Source organism: Vombatus ursinus, unplaced genomic scaffold, assembly GCF_900497805.2.
Source record: "Vombatus ursinus unplaced genomic scaffold, bare-nosed wombat genome assembly UNPS02014874.1, whole genome shotgun sequence".
Taxonomy (NCBI): Eukaryota; Metazoa; Chordata; class Mammalia; order Diprotodontia; family Vombatidae; genus Vombatus; species Vombatus ursinus.
The window spans coordinates 13771521-13794387 of NW_020954652.1; the positions used below are offsets into that span (position 1 = coordinate 13771521).

The following is a 22867-nucleotide window of genomic DNA, read 5'->3' on the forward strand; positions in this document are numbered from 1 at the left end:
ATTCTACTACATCACATTGCTTTAGGAGAGGTTGGCATAGAAGAGCAACTTTATATAAAAATATGCTATATTAGTTCCCTTTATTAGGGGTCTACCACCTCGTAATATGAACATTCTTCTTCTTGGCAAGTATTGCAGTATTTGGAATGGAATGAATAAATAAATGAAAATTATGTTTTAGTCACTTACTATTTGCCAAGCATTGTACCAAGAGCTAAACTATCTTTAGGATATTGACATTTATCTTTGGACCACACTAATAAGTTCTGATACTTAGGTTAAAAAAAAAGCAAGGGGTTAATTTAGGATGGGCAGCTAAGTGGCACAGTGGATAGAGTGCTGGGTCTGGACTCAGGAAGACTCATCTTCCTGAGTTCAAATCTGGCCTCACATACTTACTAGCTGTGTGATTCTAGGCAGGTCACTTCATTCTGTTTGCGTCAGTTTCCTCATCTGTATAATGGACAAGAGAAGGAAATGGCAAACCACTCCAGTATTTTTCCAAGAAAACCCCAAATGGAGTCATGAAGAATCAGACATGACTGAAAATGACTGAACAACAACAATAACAAGAGATTAGGATCGTCTTACTGAAATATAGCTTAAAAGAGTTGATCGTATGTTTTCCTAGGGGGTTGGTGGTTAGTCCTTTGATTTCACTGTCCCTGTGGATTCTATTGCTCTAGGGAACTCCTGGTGAAAGAAATTCCTTCTTTAGTCAGCTCATGCTATGCAATTTAATATCCAGAGAGTTACCTGGGGGGCATTGAGATATTAAGGGATTTGGCCAAAATCATCACGCAACTTATATGTGTCAGATGTGATGTTCAAACTCAAATGTCTACTGATTTGCTCCCCGTCCAATATAACACATGGCTTCTCTAAACAGCAACTAGATGAGAAAAATTCATATGGAAATGCTCGCTATCAACCAGTACAAATAAGAATATTTTATAAGGATGATTAAAAGGGTATTAAAATTTATTCTTTATAATACTAGAATCCTCTGGTACTTAAGTGCTTAATAAGATACATTTAGAAGTGGTCCAAAAAGTAATGGTAATCACTTAGATTTTTTTTCCTTTTTGAGAAAGTTATTTAAGCTCTAGAGAAAAAGATTCCAGTCTTCTTTTTCTCATCACAATATTGCATCAATGGGTATAGGTTATTTATAAATTCATCTGTGGTGTTCATAATGTTCACCATATGTGCCACAATGTATTTAAATATGAAAAATCAAAGCACCATTAGTTTTGAAAGGCCTCAGTTAATTCTGATGGGAGTTTAAAAATCAAACTTCCCCAGGAACAAATTTCCTTTAAATAAATGAATATCAGATATCCTGGTACTTACGTTTATTTTCTGTTCACTAAAATTCATTTTTCAAATCCCTACACCACCATATTTCAAACTATGCCATAATACCTATCTGGAGATTCATTTGTTCTGTAACTTAAGTAAATGAGTCTCCAATCTCATTTTCCTCTCTTTTCTGATAGTAATTAATGCCCTTTCCACCAGAAAAAAAGGGGGGGGGGTAGTAAGACTGCAAAACATCAGGATTTAAATTCCTCAGAATGTGCTAATCAGAAAGTAAATGAGAGTTATTATTTCATTATCATCCATGGAAAATTCCTGCCATTGTCTAGAATGATGTCTGTTCAGCTTACTTAAAGAATCAAATGAGATCTAAAATTAATTTGCATTGCTCAAAGAGGAAATTGGCAATGCTTGTATCAGAAAGCTATCATAATCGAATATGAGTGCCTACCAAATGCCTTTATCACAAAATTCTCATTCCCAGGGCAATCAAACATGTTGGCAAAGCATGCTAACTTGTAATGACTGATTTTTCTCCCATCGTAGATAATGAAAAACTGTACCATTTCAAGACCATATCTGGCTAACAGATGGCTTCTTGATACAATATAGTATTCAGGAATTGAAATAGTTCTTCACAAGTCATGTTTTAGAACATTGAGAAATTCTGTTGTTATGACTATCTTAATTTTAACTTCAAATACTTTCCTGTAAAGCCTTAATGATTTGCACAGTCTTCTTACGCTGCTTCTAACTTAGGCGACATTAGTGAAACTGCCCCTTCTGGGACAGCTTGAAATATTTTCTGTTCAACATTAGGAAACTGCTATTGGCATTTTTTTTTTTGCTGGTGAACAGATTTGTCCATTTCATACAATCCTCTCATCTGTTGTTTCTGCCTCTAGCAAAATGTCTTGCTTTCCTGCTTTCTAAAATTATAATTGTTATGTTCATGCACAAATGAAAGACACCAAAAAGAGTTGTCTCCACAGTCAGTTTCTATCTGTTCTGCCATATTTTTTATTGAAAGTCATTGGGCCTATCATCCCAACAAAACTCAAAAGAATTCTTAATTAACATTCCTTCTTCACACCTATCTTGGTTTCCTATGGAAGGTCAAATAAGTGACTTTTTATAAGGTATGATTTGTACATATATTATTCATTAAATGATTCCTATAATAAAATAGAGATACTTTAAGAAAACCACACTATTCAGATATGATATCCTATTATAATAATTAATTTATTTTGTCTTTATTTATCTTCAGCCCATAAAATTACCCCTGAAGTCCACATTACTTCCAACTTTGCTTCTTTATGGAGTTAATATGAAGCGAAAAGTTAAGAATTCTATCACAATTACTGTAAATCCCAAGTTCGGAAAATTCATAAAATTTAGGCAGAAGTTTGGTTCTCTGTCCTAATTTTCATTAATGTTGAATCAGAATTCAGGCTTTCAGAAATATTTGAGTAAAAAGTCAGCATAGCCTATTAATATGTGTGTTGATAGGCCCTTGGAGGGGAAGTTTGGAAAAGAGCAGACTTTTTTTGGATCTTCTCTCAATCTTTAAAGAAATGGGTACAACAGATGTCTTCATCACAGGTCTTCTACTCCAATGTATCTGAATGGCTGATGGCCATCATCATTGTTTTACTCTTCTCCAGCTGCTTAGCCCTACATTCTTTTTTTTCTCTTTAGTCTAATTGCCCTTTTCCTGGCAATTCTTTCTAGCTCTGCTCCTTCCTCTCTTATGCTAGACCCTGGAAATCTCACCTTGATTCTGAACTACCTCCACAACACCTGACCAAATCCTTCATCCAATCAGAACAGACTTGATGTTGCACCTAATTCGAATGTTTTTGATTCAAGGATGTGTCTGAATGTGACTTGTTTAGACTAAGTGAACAATAAAAATGAGTTTTCATCTTATACTGCTATCAGAGTTTAGAGGCTGAAATGTTTATCACCTGATAAATGTATCAGCGATTAGCATCTTAACATTTAAATTTAAACAAGATGAGACAATTTGATTTATTTCATCAGTACATCCCACCATTACACTCTTTCTCCAATTTTAATATTTGTTTTCCTCAGAAAACCTACTGCAGTGTGTTTGGCAAAGTCTATCGTTCCAAATCCGGAATTGCTCCTCACAATCTTAGGGAAGTCCTAAATATTCTTTTTTTAAATTATTTTATTTTGAACATCATTTTTTGAGTTCCAAATTCTCCCCATCCCTTCTGCCTCTCCCTCATTGATTAAGAAGGCAAGCAATATGTTAGCAATTATATATGTGAAATCATGCAAAATATATTTCCATATTACCCATGTTGCCAAAAGGAAAAAAAAAGAAAAAGCAAGAAACAAAGAAAGTGAATAAAGTATACTTCAATCTGCATGCAGAGTTCATCAGATCTCTCTCTCTCTCTCTCTCTCTCTCTCTCTCTCTATCTATCTATCTATCTATCTGTCTATCTCTCTCTCTCTCTGTCTCTTTCTCTCTCTGTCTCTCTGGAGCTGAATAGCATTTTTCATCATGGGTCTTTGGAATTTGTCTTGGATCATTGGGTTAATTAAAGAAAGTAAGTTGCAGTGGATCATGATTTCAATATTGTTGTTACTGTATATAACATTCTAGTTCTTCTCACTTCATTTTGCATGAGTTCAAAAAAGTCATCCCAATGTTTTTTTTTTTTCTGAAACCATCCTTCTTGTCATTTCTTATAGCACAATAATATTCAATCATAATCACATATCACAACTTGCTCAGCCATTTCCCAGTTTATGGGCTTTCCCTTCACTTCCATTTCTTTGCCACCACACACACACACACACACACACACACACACACACACACACAAAGCTGCTATAGATATTTTTGTACATATATAGATTCTTTTCCCTTTTCTTTGGTTTCTTTGGGCTGCAGACCTAGTAGGGGTATTGCTGGATCGAAGAGTATGCACAGTTTTATAGCCCTTTGGGCAAAGTTCAAAACTGTTCTCCAGAATAGTTGCACCAGTTCACAACTCCACCAATGGTGCATCAATGTATCTATTTTTCCACATCCTCTCCAACATTTGTCATTTTCTCTTTTTGTCAAGTTAGCCAATTTGATAGGTGTGAGACTTTACCTCAGAGTTGTTTTGATTTGCATTTCTCTAATCACTAGTGACTTAGAGTATTTGTGTATGTGTGTGTGTGTGTGTGTGACTATTGATAGCTTTGATTTCTTCTTCTGAAAATTGCCTGTTCATATGTGATACCTATTTGGATGTGGTACCTGCTGAGTTCTCTCACAAAAAGAACATGCAAATAGCAGCTCTGAGAATTATGGCAAATTTTGGTTTCCCAGAGAAGTTCATTAGTATTGTATGTCACTTTCATGATGGTGTGCTTATCTGGGTTCTGCATAATGGACAAAGGTCTCATGCTTTCCCAGTCACCAATAGAGTGAAGCAAAGTTGTGTGCTTGCTCCCTTGCTTTTCATCATGATGTTTTCTGCAATGTTGTCAGATGCTTTCAACAAGGACAAAAATGGCACAAATGCCACACCAAGGCTAAATTATTTAACTTGAAAAGGCTACATGCAAAGACTAACGTGAAGGGAGAGTAGATGTTCAACTTTCTGTTCAAAAGATGTTTGTGTACTCAATGCAGCCTCTGAGGCTGAGATGCAATGAAGTATGGATCAATTCTCTGCTGCTTGTGATCATTTTGGCCTAACAATTAACACCAAGAAAAAATAAAAAGGTTTTCCCCCAGCCAACCCAGCAACATCCATATGTGGAACCATCAATTATAGCAAATGGAGAAATTTTGAATAATGTAAGTTCATTCACCTTGGCAGTATATTTGGCAGGGATATACACATACATGATGAGGTTGATGCATGCATTGCCAGAGATAACTCCATGTTTTGGAGGCTGTGAAGGAAAGTATGGAAGAGAAGAGGTATTAGACTGCCTACCAAACTGGGGGTGTATGGAGCTGTTGTGCTGAACTCATTGCTGAATGCCTGTAAAACCTGAGAGTATGCAAGAGCCATGCCAAGAAACTGAATCACTTCCACTTGAATTGTCTTAGGTAGATTCTGAAGATCACCAGGTAAGATAAGGAACTAGAAACTGAGATCCTTTCTTGAGATGAACTGCCAAACATTCAAACTCTATTGCAGAGAGTGCTACTCTGATAGCCTAACCACATTGTTGGAATGCCAAAAATACATTTGCCTAAGAGACTATTTTATAGAGAACTTACACAAGACAAGTGTTCACATGAAGATCAGAAAAAGGAATAAAAGGACAAAGGACAAAAGGGATAAAAGGTCTACCTGAAAAATTTCAGAATTGATTGTGCGACATGGGAGATGCCGGCACAGGGCCACGCACTGTGACATGCCTGCATCAAAGAAGGTGCTTGTACTCTATGAGCAAAGCAGAACTGTAGTAGCTCAAAAGAAATCTGAGATGCATAAATTTAGAGACATCTTTACTCCAAATGTTCACATGGACTATTTGTGCTGGGCCTGTTAAGAACAAAGGATAACAACCTGCTTATTCATATTCTTTGACAATTTGGGGAATGGCTCTTGTTTTGTTTTGTTTTGTTTTATAAATTTGGCTCAGTTCCCTATTTATGTGATAAATGAAGACTTTATCAGAGAAAATTGTTATAAAAATATTTCCCAGTTTCCTGCTTTTCTTCTAATTTTGGCTGCATTGATTTTTTTTTGTGTGTAAAAACTTCTTAATTTCATGGAATCAAAATTATCCCTTCCTGTGATTCTCTCTTATCTCATGTTTGGTAATAAACTCTTTTCTTATTTATGGATCTGACAAATAAGATTTTCCATGCTCCTCCAACTCGGTTGTGATATAACCTTTTATGTTCAAATCGTATATGCATTTTGACATTATTAAATCTGATCTATGCCTAATTTTTACCGAACTGCTCTCCAGGTTTCCCAGCAATTCTTTTCAAATGGTGAGTTCTGGCTCCAAAAGCTCTTATCTTTGGATTTATTAAACACTAGACTACTGTTGTCATTTGCTACTGTGTATTGGATACCTATCTGTTCTACTGAACTACCATTCTATTTCCTAGCCAGTACCAGATTGTTTTAATGATTACCACTTTGTAGTAGGCAGCTAGATGGCACTCCAGACCTAGAGTCAGGAAAACTCATCTTCCTCAGACACTTTCTAGCCATGTGACCCTGGGTAAGGCACTTAACTCTGCCTCAGTTTCCTCATCTGTAAAATGAGCTGGGAAAGAAATTGCAAACCACTTTAATATTTTTGCCAAGAAAACCTCAAAAGGAGTCATGAAGAGTTCTACACAACTGAAAAATGACTGAACAACAACTTCTGGGCCACCTTCTTTAACATTTTTGGTTGATTTCTTGATATTCTTGACCTTTTGTTCTTCAAGGTGAATTTTGTTATTTTTTTTTAGCTCTATAAAATAATTCTTTGGTAGTTTGGTATAGTACTGAATAGATAAATCAATTTAGGTAGAATAGTCAATTTTATTGTATTGCTTTGACCTACCCATGAGCAATTCATAATTCTCCAATTGTTTAGATCTATCTTTATCTGTGTGAAAAAATATTTTGTGATTTTGTACATATAGTCCCTATATTTGTCTTGGGAGGTAGACTCCCATTTTTTTAAAGTTTGCAGTTATTTTAAGTGGAATTTCTCTTTATGTCTTCCACTGCGTTTTGTTGGTAATATATAGAGATGCTGATTGTTTATGTGAGTTTATTTTATATTCTGTGACCTTACTAAAGTTGTTCAATGTTCCAAGTAGTTTTTAGTTGATTCTCTAGGGTTCTCTAAGTATTTCATCATATCTGCAAAGAATGATAGTTTTGTTTCTTCACTGCTTATTTTTATTCCTTCAATTTTTTTTGTCTTATTGCTATAGCTAGTATTTCTAATACTGTGTTGCATAATATTGGTGATAAGGGACATCCTTGCTTCACCACTGATCTTATTGAGAAGATGTCAAGCTAGTCCCCATTTCAGATAATGCTTGTTCTGACCAGACATGTTAGGAGAAAGGAAAATAAATGAGACACTGACTATGTTTTCCTCATTCTAGAGTGGCCCCTAAGTTAAAAAAAAACCTAGAAGGAATGCTCATCCACCTCCCCTAATTGAAATTCTTGGCTTAAGTCAGACACAGACACGCACACACACTCTGATTTAGCCCCATAGTAAATTAAAGGATGGTTGGAGTTTTGAAAAGGGGTTAACATGGCTTTACTAGGCCTGAAAGGAAATGACTTGGGAATCTAGCTGGCTCTAGTCCTGGGGTCCACTAGAAACTACTTAAAGCAGGGACAGAAGTCAGCGAAAAGTAAATTCCCCAGCATGAGAGGATGGTAAGGTATAACCCCAGGGTAAAATCAGCAAAAAAGATAAACTCCCCCACACCACATTATTGTACAAGATTTCAGAAAAATAAACTTCACAAGTATAAGTTCAGGAGTGTCTGGCTCCATTGCAGTTCATCTAAAAATGTTTTAGTCGCATTTACTTATGAGTCAGCAATATGTCTTGGCAATAGAAAAGCTCGTGTTTATCAAGAGTGACCAAAGCAAGGGAAGTGATCCTCCTGCTCTTGTCTCTGTGGCTAAACCAGTCCAGAGTGCTCTGTTTAGTTCTCAATGCCACATTTTGGGAAGAATATTGATAATCTAGTATCCAGAGGAGCTCAACCTAGAGGAAATACCCTGAAATCATGTCCAATAAGGATGTGGTGAAAGGATTTGTGATATTTTTTTCCCCTGGAGAAGAGAAAACATTTTTGAGGTGAGGGGACAGATAGAGCATGTAGCAATCTTCAGGCATTTAAATTGCTCTTATGCCACAAAGCTATTAGGGTTGTTCTGCTTAGCCACAGAAGGAAGAACTAGAAGAAATGGGTAGAAGTTGCTGAAAAGCAGATTTTGAATATATAGGGAAATTTCCAAATGACTAGAGTTGTTCAGAAGTGAAATGGATTGCCTTCACAGTCCTCCATTTCTTCTCATGGGACCTCAAGTCCCTCCTATCACCCCTCTCCCCAACCCTCTCAGCTAAAGATCTCACTTATACCCGTTTACTGATAAATGAGACTATATGCTGATCTTTCTCCCCCTTCCCCATTCTCTTCATCTCTCAACCACTTACCTTTGTTGTCACTTCTTCCTTTCAGAGATTCTTAACCTGGCATGGGGGAGGGATCCATGAATTTGTTTTATTTTTTTAATTTTGTAAATTGTATTTTAAACATAATTAGTTTCCTTTGTCATACCATGTACTTTATTTTACACATTTGAAAACAATGGATCCATGTTTGTCACTAGATTGTGAATGAGTTCTTGATACAAAGAAGGTTAAGAACCCCTGTTCTAGTCTCTAAAGGAGATGTCACTCTACTGTTCACCAAGGCTAAACCTTCTATTGTTATCCTTAATCACATTTCCTCTTTCATTCTTGAAAAGACTGGTTTTTTAACCTTCCTTCCCTCTTATTCCCTTATCTCCACTCTCTCCCTATCTACTGGTTCCTTTTCTGCTGCCTGTAAACTAGTTCAAGTCTCCCTATACTTAAAAGAAAAAGAAAGAAATCTAAACTCAATGGAAGCTCCCATCCCGACTAGCTGTCATCCTGTAGCTTTCCTCCTTTTCTCAGCTATACTCCATGAGAAAGCTGTCAGTACCTGTTGCTTCCTCTACTCATTTCATTCTCTTTTAACTCCTCTGCAATCTGATTTCCTACATCAACAATGATCTACATCTGCTTTGTCCAAAGTTAGCAATTATCTCTTAATTGTAAACCTCATGTCCTTTTCTCAATCCTCATTCTTCATAAACTCTTGGCCACATTTGATACTGTTGATGACTGCTATCCTCCTGGATACCCTGAGTTTTCATGACACTGCTCCCTATTGTTTTTCTTCCATGCCATCAGACTTTTTATCTGTATCTTTCACAAAATCTTCATCTGTTTTATATCCCCTAACTTTGGGTATACCCTAAGGCCCTTTCCTGGGCTCTTTTCTGCTTTTGTCTCACTTGGTGACCTAATCAATTCCCTTGGGATCAGTTTCTCTGACACATAAAAAGTTCGAGAGACATAGTTTCTGGGTAATTAATCATTTTAGGGGCAGCTAGGTGGCGAAGTGGATAGAGCACCAACCCTGAAGTCAGGAGGACCTAAGTTCAAATCTGGCCTCAGACCAAACACTTGACATTTACTAGGTATGTGACCTTGGCAAGTTACTTAAGCCCAATTGCCTAAAATAAATAAATAAATAAATAAATAAATAAATAAATAGTAATTAATCACTTTATTATTTATGCTAGCAAGCTATTGTTTTTTGTCCTTTGTCCCTCATTCTTAAAAAGGACCATGATATCAGGAAGGTGATACAGTGCTAGCAAGTCATTAATAAAAGGATGGTCATTTGGCTGTCTCTCTTAAACCAAAGACCCTTCATGGAACCCACTCAGTGTTTATATATCCTCAGAAGAGTGGGTGTTCCTGACAGTGGAAATCAACTCTGATTGGTTAACAAATATTGAGAGAATAAGTGTCATAATTAGAGGTGGGCTTATACTAATAAGAGTCTGGGGGATGTGATTCTGAACACTCAGTCTTGGTCAAAGAGACTTACCTATACTGGTACCATCCCCTGTAGAGTAATTTAGCCAAAAGGGGGAATCCGTTTCTACCCAGACCTGTCTGACTAAAACACAATGGGCCAGCATCCACCAATTCACCTAAAGCAGAATTTCTTTACCTTTAGGGCAGATCCAAGTTTTCCATCTCACTATCAGCCTTACACTTCAAAGGCTGCCTGAATAACCTACAGGAGCTGATTTCTGAATGAGGACATAGAAAGGGGGGGGGGGGAACCTTAGTCCTAATTCAATAATTGGTTATTAATATAAAAGAGAAATAATTATTTTTATCATCATCATCTTATGTAGTTGGGTTCTCGTTGACATAGAAGGCAGTACATTCCACTTCTGAATAGCTGAATTGTTAGTCTTTCCAGATGTTAAATTGTTACTACATAGCTAAAACTATCTGCCATCTTGGTACAAGCAAAACAAAATGAATCTTATTCACTTTCTCGCAGTCAGGATCCTCCAGGACCACAGGCTTGGACATGGTATCATATTTTAGTAGTTTGGGAAATGTGACTTAAAGGACCAAGGACAAGTAGGACTCAAAGGGATCACAGAGGTCATGAAGGTCAACCCTTCAATTTGTAGATGAGGACTCTCAGGCCCAAGGAGGCTGAGTGGCTTATCCATTGTCTCATGAGTAAAGGTATCAGATGCATCAGAGACAGAATTGGAATCCAGGTCCTCAAACTCTGAAGTCTTTCCTCTACAACACACTGATGAATGCTATGGAATTATTATAGATGTTTCTTTAAGTGCATCACAATCACATCAAAATCACTTTATAGAAATGACCTGTGTTATGCCAGTATAACTAACTTGAAGACATGTCTAATGATGTATGAACTTTCCTTATGTCAGGCAGGAGTTTTATACCAAAAAAAAAATAAAAACATGTTAATAATGATTGATAATATTGTTGTGATTTCTTTTAGGGAAAGAAGGGAGGTTAAATTAAAATTCATGAAAGAGCATTATTGTTCAAAGGGCATCTCATCATCTTGGTTCCATGGTTTCATTGAATTCAGGTCTTAGAAATGTGGAGGAATGTGGACCTTTCTCCCTTCCTCCTCCTGCCTTTGCTCCCTCACACTTTATCCATGAATACATATGTGTGTATAAAATACGTAATGTAAATTATGACGTAAGTAGAGAGCTGGACTTAAGAGTCAGAAAGATCCAAGTTTAATATCTGATACATACTGGCTCTATCGCATTGGACAAATCATTAGCAACATGCATACATGCATGCATACATATGTGTATGTACACTGACATAAATATACTTTTGTATAGTTTAGTATTTTTGCATTTATATCATATTTGTATTTATATTACATGTGTATATATAAGATTACATATATTCAAGTAGGAATGATCATACTTTGAAAGTCAAATAGTTTTGTTTTTGTTTGTTTTTTGAGAGAGACGGAGAGATTAAGACAGAGACAGAGACACAGACAAGAGAGATAGAGATAGAGAATAAAGGCATGGGTAGATGGTCCTGAGTGGTGACAGAGATAATTGTCATGGCAATCTAGCACTACTACATGCGGACTGCTTTATCTTTCTCTCTCTTCTGCCATCTTCCTTTCTTCTAACCTTTCTTTCTTTCACTTTGTTCTCTCTAGTCTTTTTTTACCTTGAATATGTCCCTATCCTTGCCGTGATAGCCACAAATGTTGTTTGACCTTTTTATGATGATGTAGCTGAATAACATTTATTCTTTTTTTGATGAAATGCTTTTATGGCTCTGTGACTTGCTTAAAATCATGGAAAGTCTTATATTGACAATTGTTAATTTGTATTGTTGAAGCAAACAGTAAGTTCAAAAAATTAGGCCTAATTTGGAAAGGACTTAATCAGGAGAAGAGATCATCAGGTTTAATTTTAGCTTAAAAGCAGGAATCAGATTGGGAAACAAGTCTTTAAAGGAGCTAAGGAAAAAGAATCCTAGAAGAAGGAAATATAAATCCTCTGAAAGTAAAAATTGGCTATACTTTAGCCTTGAAGCTACTCAAATTTATTGAAAAGAAAATGCTGCTGCTGTTACTACTACTACTACTACTACTACTACTACTACTCCTAGCTTTTATATAGTACTTTAAGGTTTACAAATTGTTATAAAAATTCTTTCTCATTTTATCCTCACGCAACCCTGGAAAATAGTTACTATTATTATCTCCATTTTACAGATGAGGAAACAAAGGCAGATAGAGTTTGGGACTTTCTCAGGGTTCCCAGTTATTTAGTGACTAAAGCAAAATTTAATCTGAAGTCTTCCTTCTGGTCCAGTGCTCTGTTTACTGAGCCACCTAGCGGTCTTTATAGCATATAGAAATCTTCTCAAAATTCCCCACATGTTGGTCAAAAACAAAAAAAAAATATTTTGCAAAAACTAGCTGTTTTATTTAAATGGTTGGAGACCTTGTAATTATCTCCCTAAAGTCGTTAGTGCTGCCCTCTCCAAATTATTTATTTTGCTTTTATTAACCTTTGTACCTGTTGCTCCTCTCCCCTTCAGAAGAATATAAGCTTCTTGAGGACAGAGAATGTTTTTTTTTCTTTATCCTTCTATCCTCAGTACATAGTGAGGTCAATGCCTGGCACTTAATAGGCATTTAATTAATATTCATTGCAATTTATTATATAGTCTTTCATGCTGCAGACAACACTAACCTAAATTCAAATGTATCTTTCAGGTTAATTCAGGAAGAGAAAGAGTCCACAGAACTGCGTGCTGAAGAAATCGAGAACCGAGTGGCCAGCGTGAGCCTAGAAGGTTTGAATCTAGCTAGAGTCCATCCTGGTACTTCAATCACCGCCTCAGTAACAGCTTCATCGCTGGCAAGTTCATCTCCTCCTAGTGGCCACTCCACGCCTAAGCTTACTCCCCGAAGCCCAGCCAGGGAGATGGATCGAATGGGAATCATGACTCTGGTAAGAGAATGAGTTTGGATCATGTTAACCTCAAGTTTACTTGAGAAATAAATACCACAAGAAAAATCCAATAGCTTATAAATCTCAAGAATATTTTGTAGCTGATGATACTGAAACAAAGCTAATTATGCCCAGTGAATTTCCTTCCTAGTAATAATTCAAATACTCTCCACTGGCGTTAAGTCCATCTTCCTGGAAATAACATAGGGGTGATTTCATTTTTTTTTTTTAGTATTTACTTTAAAAATTCCATCATTTCATCATTGTGCTTCTGTCAATGGTGATTATAACTCTTCCATGCCTTTATGAGTTTTTGTGCTTAAAAAAACTCATGATGGGCTCTAAAACGAAAAAGCAAGGTATGGACATTGCAACTAGACAAATTTAGTCATGATGTGAGGATGCTTACCAATCAGAGATGTCCAAAAATGGAATGAACTGCCTTGGAACATAATGGGTTGCTCCTAACTTAAGGTCTTCAAGTAACAATTGTATGCCTACTTAGGGGAAATTTTGAATCCTGAGATTTCAAGCATAGGTTATACTATGGCTGCAAGAGTATCTGCCAGTTATGAAATTCATTTTGTGTTTCTGTATGATTCAGTAATTCATCATCAGGAGGTTGGCCACCAGGTTATTGATATTTTTCAGCAAAAAATACATGAAACAGCTGTAATCATCATCAGTTAAAGGGGGAAAACCTACACCAATGAAACGCTTAAAGTACAGAAGTCAGTTTCCTATTAATTTAGCTCAAACCCTAGGTTCTCAAATTAGAAAACACCCACACACACAAAATAAAATTAAGATGAAGTACAGAACATTACCAACAGAGACAAGCAAAAAAAAAATGAAGTGGAGGACACTTTCATCCAACTGCGTTTCCATTGCCAGATAAATTTGTCCAAGATTTGAGGATAACTTGATAAAACTATATCACATTATAATGAATCTGAGAAACACTGAATACAGTTTTAAAAGGAGTGACATCTTTACATTCCATTTAGTTATTTATTTTTGGCTGTTAAAATACCCCCATGAAAACTGTCAGCACTTCAGTTCGACAGTGCTCAAAAGGGAGTCATTTTGGGATTCAATATTAATTGAAATGCAAATTAGTGAAATGGTCTTTATCATTTCAGACTGTAACAGAAGGAGTGTCAGAAGAAATTAAGGATCTTAGGAAAGGCAAATAAAGCTGAGAAGGAATCAAGGACACCTTGAGCCTCTTGTACTGACATGACTTTTCTAAAGTCCACCTGGCAAAGCCAAACTAGATTGGTAACAGTAAGATCTACCTTAAAAGAAAGTGTTAGAGGACAGAAAAAAAAAATCAAAAGATATTTCTCATCTTGGATTTCTTGCCAAGGGAGGAAGAATAAAGAGAAAAATTGGTAGCTCCTAACCAAACAGGCATCCTCCTGGACAAAAGGCTACCCTATGTACCCATAGACTCCTTTGCACCAATACAAAAGGCAGGATATTCTGGGAAATATGAAAGGAAATATGAATGTTGAGTAATTGAGGGTACTCCTAATCTTACATTGTTTTTGTCTCTCATCTCACATTTCACTGCCTCTCTTCTGTATTTTTGCCCTAATTTACTATTGGTCTATTTTAGTCTCCCTTCTATTTTACTATTTGTCACTCTCTTTCACAGCCAACCCATGCTGTCTTCCTTACTTTCTTCAAGTCAGTGGCTTTCAACCCTCCTCTCATTCCAGAGGCTATAACCATCACGTGCATGATATAGATCACTTGGGAGTGGGAGGAGGAAGGGAAGCAACTTTGTTTTTTTTTTCCTTTTTTTTTTTGGAGACTAATCAATTTTAGGCATGTCTGTTGTTCTTGATCCTGTTTATCCTTTCTTCTCAAAGAGGACCAATGACATCAGAAAGGTGATGTCTTGACTTGCAAGTGAATTGAATTTAAGTGAGGCAGAGCTGTGCAAAGTCATCAGCCTCACTCTCTCCTCCAAATCTTTGCATTTAAATTAAAATCTTTTTTTAAATTAACATTTAGACAACATCTGTGTGATTTTTAGTATAGTGATAGGTGAATGCTCAATAATGTTTTCATCTAGCTGCCCCTAATTAATAAACTGCTACTTGTCTAGGTTCTGTTCCTAGATATAGCTTCAGATTGATTTCATGATTGGGGAAATATTGACATTTCACAGAAAGACCCAGAGACTTTATTAAGTTTTCTTAAGCAGTACATGCTTGGTAAATGTGATTTGATTGAATATTGGTAACACAATGCTGAAAGAAATTTCATGAGCTTGAAGGCAATAGCTATAAGATTGAAATGTCCCTGGGGTAGACAGCTTGACAGAGTAGATACAGGGCTTCTTATTTATGTATTTATTTATTTATCTATCTATCTATCTATCTATCTATCTATCTAGTGAGGCAATTGAGGTTAAATGAAGAGCTTCTTTTTTAAATAAATTGTTATTGATTTATTATTATTGTATCACCTTAATTTCCCCTATATCTATCCCCCTCAGAGAGTCATACTGGACAACAAAGGAATTTTAAAAGAAAAAAAAAGAAAAACAGAGTAAAAAAAGAAAAAAATAGAATAAAAAAAAGCAATAAACAAAACCAATCAATCTATTAAAAAAATCTGAAAAATCTAACCACACCCATGGTCCTCTGAATTCCACATGGGAGTTGTAGTAGTTGTCATCTCATATCTTGTACTTGGGGTCATCCTTATTCTTTGTAATTCATTTTCATTTGTTTTATGATTGTCATTCTTTCCATTTATACTGCTGTAGTCATTGTGTATATTGTTTTATTGGCTCTCTTTCTTCAGTTCTCCTCAGGTGATTTTTTTCCACGCTTCTATGCATTCAGCATAGTTGTCTCTTACAGCAAAGTACTAAATTCAATAGCATTCCTGTATTACAATTTGTTTAGCCACTCTCCAACTGACCAACATCTATTTTGTTTCCAGTTCTTTATTATCAAAAAAGTACACACACACATATAGGAGTTCTTAACCTGGGGTCCATGATTTTTAAAAAATACATTTATTTGTATAAATTAACTTCAAAATCAGTTGATTTCCTTTGTAATCAACATTCTTCTGAGAAGGGATTCATAGATTTCATAAGTTTGCCAAAGGGGTCCATCATACACGCACACACACACACACACACACACACACACACACACACACACACACTCTGAGCTCTTGGAATAAAGGGACAGCATTAAAGTCTGGATATCTGCCTCTGATGCTTACCATAACTTGTCAGCGTCTCAGATTACTCTCCCCACAATGATGAAATCATGGAGCTAGACCAAAATAGCAACAGCAGCAGCAGCAGCAACAACAAAAGTAATTAGAACTAAGGAACCAGATTAAAAAATACAGTAACTAGAATTCAGTCAAACTTTATTGTTCAATAAATGTTGTTAACAAAGGTTGGGGTTTTTTTTTTTTTTTGGATTCACTAAAATTGAAATTTAGAAATTAGTTGTACTGATACTGAGAAAATGGAAACATCCAGCGAAGGCATGGGTTCTTAGTCTCTTTTTGTGACCTGGATCCCTTTGGTGAAGCCTGTGGACTCCTCAGGAGGGGAAAAAAAGTTTTTAAGTATATAAAATATATGATATGAAGGCAATCAATTTTGTTGAAATACTGTTATTGAAATATATTTTTATATTTTTACAGATCCCATATTTAAGAACCACTGATCTAAGTATAATTTTCCATTATAATGTTTGTTAAATGAATGGATGAATGAATGAATGAATAAATATTGAATGAATGATTTTATATGGACTTTCTAGGAATTCTGGGAAGGCAAAAATGTGATAAATTAAACATTCAAGACATTTATTGTGTCAACATTACATTTAGCTTGCAGTCAAAATTTGAGTTTTATACATTTTTCTTTTTCCCTGATAGAAATAGTAAGCACTTATACAGCTCGATAAGGTTTGCACATGCTACTTATGTTTATTTCGTTTGATACTTTTTTCTGAATGTTCCCTAATTTACTGACTCAAAACCCTGAACTTGAAATTGATTTCAGATATGTGAAATTTATGGGTGCTAAGAAAGTACTATAAGTTCAATTGTCCTGAAGCTGACGGTATTATGATTGCTAAGAAACATAGCAACTTAAAGTCCATAGCCATGTCTGAGACAAAAAGTGATGTGGAGAGAGTGACTAGTGATTTTTTAAACTTCAAATGAAAGTGGAACAACAAATATTGCTCGTTCTTCTATGAAGATTAATGTGACTGAATGCCAGCTCTCCACATTTCTTTGCGACTAAAAACAACTTAGAAATTTTCTGAGATTAATTACCCAATGATGGGTACATTTGAAAACAACTTTATTAATTATTGAAAATAACAGTTATATTTGAGAATCTTAACCTGAAATCTATTAGAAGCTGAGTGTAGGAACACCTAACCTATAAATTCCTGATATTGAGAGAGGTTGAGGCTGGTAGATTACTTAAGCTTGACAATTCAGAGGTATAGTAGTGAGTTGGGTGTTCATACCAAGTCTGGTACCAGTATGGTAAATCCACGGGAATGGGAAGCCACCAGGCTGCCTAAGGTGGGGCAAACTGACCCAGGTTAGAAATGAACCATCATCTGTGCTTATCCAAAGTAGGATCTACCTGTGAGTGGCCACAACACTTCTAGCCTGGGTGAGACAGGTAAACTCAGTTGGAGGGAAAAGGGAAAAGTATAGAAAGAAAAGAAAAAGAAAATTTGTTTGTTTATATTATAATTTTAAATAATTAAAAATTTAAATAACTTGACTTAAATTATCCTTGGAGAATTATCCAGGAATCTGTTTGTGAATTTGAAAAATAATTAAGGATAAAATTATTGTTTTATATCTCATTTCACATTTTCATATGATGTTGTTCATTGATTAGTTTTTTTTTTCCTTTTTTTGTCATTTTACTTGCTACCAATGATAGCCAAGTGATCTAAGGAAACATCGGAGAAAGGTATTGTACGTATTTTATATAAACATTACTGTATGAGTACTTAAGCACATTATACATTTTTTTCATTGTACTAGTTAAAACCACATTGTCATCAAAGGGAAGATATATTAAATTATGGTACACTTCCCTAAATTGTTTAAATATGAGCATTTGACCTCTCAAGACTTCAGTTCCTTATATAGATTTCTTTTGATGTAAATTTGCAAATACTATCCATATCAGGAAAATCTAGCTTTATAATTTCTGAAAATGATAAGAAAGGCTAATCAATCACTGAATATCCTGAGAAGAAACTAAAATGGAGTCTAACTCTAAGTAACAAAACTAAGCAAACAATCTAGACAAATATATGTATAAAATCCAAAGTAGGCTTAAGAATTAATCTTAAAAAGGAATGATGGTTTCATACTGATAACAGTTAACTTAGATGTCAGTTTTGCATTTGTAATGAAATTCACAGTAATGTGAGAGATCGATCAAACCATTCACACTGGAAATACAAAGTGGATCCAAAACACACATTGCTATAACATGCCAACAGCTTAAGCAGCAGCCAATTGAGTTATTCAATCAATATACATCTATTGTATTTCCAACCTTTACTTCCAGTCCTTATGTCAAGACAAAAAAGAAGATAACTCCAGAAGTATGCCTTCTACATGCACACAATTAAATTAATATATGCTGCCAAGAATCTAAGAACTTCCTAAAAGTCTTATTAATAATTTAAGAAAATTCAACAATAATATTCAGGCTGCAATCTTTATATTCATTCTTTATCAAAGATAAAGATATAACTCACAGAATATAAAAATACAGGTATTAAAAATGACTTATTCAGGGCTGCCAATACACCTTGACATCAAAATAGTTACATTAATTTTTTTAATGTTGAAGTCATATTTATCTTACAACATATTTAACTAATATGTTTAAATATTAAAATATTTGTTTCTGCTGCATCAAGAAGAAATGATCATTTCTTTGTCTTTAACAATGTCTATCTACATAGTGTAAGAAATAATTTGCAATAACAATGTAGAAATTTATTTCTCCATGATTGATGCAAGACTATTGGTAAATTCTCCTTGAATAGAGACCTCTGTTCCCTTATACCCAGTAATATAGTCTTTCCAAACAACTCATATTTAATTGACTTCTCTCTAGCAAATCTTTGTGCCTATCTCCCTGTAGAGTTTATTTCAGTGAATCTCCTCATAACTAAAGTGATCTATCTATCATTTCTAAGATTGTTCTGCCAAATCTTTTTCTTTGTACTAAAAACAGTATTTTTTTTAATTGTTTAGTGATTCTCATTAAACTCACGTTGTAATTAACTGCGTTGGATTGGCTGATTTTAAAGTATTTAGCTCTTTGAAGTTCTTTCCCCTCCCTTTTTTCCCCAGTTCTTACCTTCTTCAAACTTTATTTCCTACCCTACTAAAGATAATGGAAGTAATCTACTATGACAGTCTGGTTATAGGTACCCATTGTATTGTTTCTCTTATCCTCAGTTCCACTGGAGTCTTTTCACAGTGCCAATTAAAGTCTTTTGGTCTAAGGAGTAAAGGAGTTTCCATTGTAGAGTGGGCCAAAACTTTAGGAGCAGTGACACAGAACTGTGAGAGCTGATGTGCCAGGGATACAAAATCACATCCAGAAGAGAAAGAGTAGGTGGAACCAGGACTGAGAAGAATGTTAGAAGTGAATTGGATGAGGTCCAGAGATCAGATTAAAAGATGTGACACTGGCATCACAGTGAGAGTATTTCAATTTTACAAGGTTCTCCCGGTTTTCTACACTCACTTTCCTTGAGAAGTATGCATCACTTATCAGGAGAGCCTCTCCTCCCTTCCTATCCTACCAACTCCATTGAAATTGGCTGCAGAGGGATAGGACTCATTGCCCAAATTGTTCTCTAATGTGTAAGTGACCATCTGTCAGAGGCAGCAGATTCCTTGTTCAACAGTGAGTGGGACCAAATATATCAGTTTCTTAACTACTTGTATGAACTTTTTAAGGAATGACATAGGACGTGTTTAATACATGCTAGTTGACTAACAGATTTGAAGTTTGGCTTATTTATAAAAATGATGATGTCAATAAAGTTGTCATACATATTTATACACAAAAATATATATTGTGTATATATATATACGTATGCACGCACTCATATGTGTGTGTCTGTGCATCTATCATAATAACCAATATAATTTGGATGGCACTATTGGATACTTTTTAAAACTCATAGCATTTTTGTCGTACTAATTTCTAGAGAAGTTTTTGGAGAATAAAGACAATGCCTTGTTTGGTTCTGCATCTGCTTCTGATGCTTATATCCCTAGGACTTAGCAAAGTGCCTGGCACGTAGTAGCCACTTAATAAGTGTTTGTTGTTTGACCGATGCTCAAGACCTCATACTTGTTTCTTAAATGAATTTCACGTCTTCCCCACTAGTTTGAGCCCTTTACAGGCGGGAAAGGTTTCCTTTCCCACCTTTGTATCTGCTATGGTGCTTGAGACATGCCTTGCTTATTACTATGCCTTAGATATTTATTGAGTGGAATTGGGTAGACTGGGATGGAATGGAGTGGAACAAAATGAAATTGAAACTGTATAGACTCAGTTAAATGTCTTCATTACTGTAGGAAGATCTTATTTTCATCTCTCAATCTTCACCTTAGATTGCAGTGGTTGAAGAAGATGGTCGTGAAGATAAAGCAACAATAAAATGTGAGACATCTCCTCCCCCAACACCAAGAGCGATCAGAATGACACATACCCTTCCTTCAACCTATCACAATGAAGCCCGGAGGTAAGAGTCTTTTTGCCCACAAACCTGTTCTTCTTTTGAAATCTCTGCTGTACGTAGTTTAGGCATGTCAACATAAATAGCGTCTGATGGTAGATGCTTCTTGAAGGAATGGATTTCTTTGTAATGATAGAAAGTTAGACTTCTCAAAATGAGCTATATAATAGTGTTGACAAACAAATGAAGCTGGAACAAACATTTGGAAGACCTAGACATTAGGAATCAGGTGTCAGTTTTCTTTTTTTTAATCTGAATTAGCATTTCATTAGAGTGGGAAACTCTTCTTGGGGAGCTCCCTTCATCAGTTCAGAGCATCACCTCTTCTGCAACTCATAATGGCAGACAGTTGCCTGGAGCACTGAGAGGTGATCATAAAATCAGTATTGTATCAAAGGCAGAACTTGAACCTGGTTTTTTCTGAGTCCAAGGCTACTAAGTGGTTCGATGGATAGAGCACTAGGCCTGGAGTCAGGAAAACCTGAGTTTAGATCCCGCTGCACTTACTAGCTGTGACTCTGGGCAAGTCACTCTCTCTCTTTCTGGTTCAGTTCCCTCCTCTGTAAAATGGGGAGGGACATACTCTATCTCACAGGTGCAAGGATACACTAAGATATTTATGATGTGCTTAACACACCACCCAGCATACAAAAAGTGCTTAATAAAGGCTTGTTCTCTCTACCACTCCTCCCAACTACCTCTATGATGTCACTCAAAACAGTCACTATTAATAAAGTACAGCTAAACTATTTCATGCCCTGATTGTGACTTAACCTGAGAGAGAGAGTATAGTCATAGAAAAATATACTTAATGTTTTTGTAGAAAACAGAGTTGAAATAGCAGTTTCAACTCTGTCACTGATTTTTAAGTCATAGTCATGGACACATGAATGTTAGAGCACAAAGGGATCTTAGAGCTGGTCCATAGATTTTTTTTTTTCTTTATGGATGAGGAACATCAGAATTTAGAGCTGTTATTACCTCATATAGTAAAATCACAAGATTTGGACAGACTTCCTGAAATCTATCCCTGGACTCCTTTAGAATCAATGGTTAAGAATCCCTGGACTCTCCAAAATAGATTCTAGCTGCAGGTCACTTAATTAAGTCACTTGATGCTGTAAAGTTGCTTAACTACCCAAGGTTTTGCAGTTAGTAAATGGAGGAGCCAGGATTCAGACCCAGGTCTTTCAGACTCCAAATCCATGCACTTTCCACTAAGAGTGAAGTCACAAGTATGGACCAAATGAGGTGGGAGCAGAGAATGAGGGAGAGAATTTAGGAGGAGAGAAAAAAGGAGTCTTTGCTTCCCTTCTGCACAATTTACAGTTTAAAAAAAAATCATGTATCATATAGATACACCATCACAATGATATTCTCAATGTTTAATGTTTTTCAGTAGTTTACCAGTGTCCTTGGAACCAGACAGCATTGGTCTTAGCAGCGCAAATAGCAGCCAAGATTCTCTCCACAAAGCCCCCAAAAAGAAAGGAATCAAATCTTCAATAGGACGTTTGTTTGGTAAAAAAGAGAAGGCCCGGCTTGGACAACTCAGTAAGGAACTGTGCTTTATTATCTTTCCACTCTCATGCTCACGCATTTTGGTATCTATCTATCTACCCTACAGGTTTTCTTTTTCAGACGTTTTTATATTAGCACATTTAAAATCTCTCCACTCTGCAAAATTTTGTTGATGGCCACACTTAGGCCCAATTCTGCCCCGCTATGATGTGTTTTTTTTTTTTAAACAAAAGTTCTGACACGTATAAAACAAAGAGAATTTTGTAGTGTTTTCCATTCCAGTTGTTTCTTCTGTAACACAGTTTTATAAATAATTTTCTATGTGATAGGCCTTTCTTTTAAACAAAAGAAATGAAGCAATCAGAGCTTACTGTGAAAATCCCAGAGGGAAAAAAAAGTGAATTTGTGAGACTTGAATAAAACAAAAGCCCCAAGGAAGCATGATGCCTAATTAACTATTGACTATTTTTTAAATGCCTGCTATGTGCTGGGTGTTGTACTGGGTACTTAGAATGAGAAAGAAAGGAAGGAAGGAAGGAAGGAAGGAAGGAAGGAAGGAAGGAAGGAAGGAAGGAAGGAAGGAAGGAAGGAAGGAAG

At 35.8% G+C, this 22867-nt stretch overlaps 1 protein-coding gene across 4 annotated transcripts in view; it reads left to right on the forward strand.

Moving 5' to 3' along the window:
- Window positions 1-22867, forward strand: part of PPFIA2 (PTPRF interacting protein alpha 2) — a 664632-nt gene that overhangs the window by 568173 nt on the left and 73592 nt on the right. For all 4 annotated transcript variants that reach the window (XM_027842480.1, XM_027842481.1, XM_027842482.1 and 1 more), the window contains 4 exons: window positions 12713-12950; window positions 17911-17940; window positions 20625-20755; window positions 22149-22303. In XM_027842480.1, the coding sequence (XP_027698281.1) occupies window positions 12713-12950; window positions 17911-17940; window positions 20625-20755; window positions 22149-22303 (554 nt within the window). The remainder of the gene's footprint in view (window positions 1-12712; window positions 12951-17910; window positions 17941-20624; window positions 20756-22148; window positions 22304-22867) is intronic.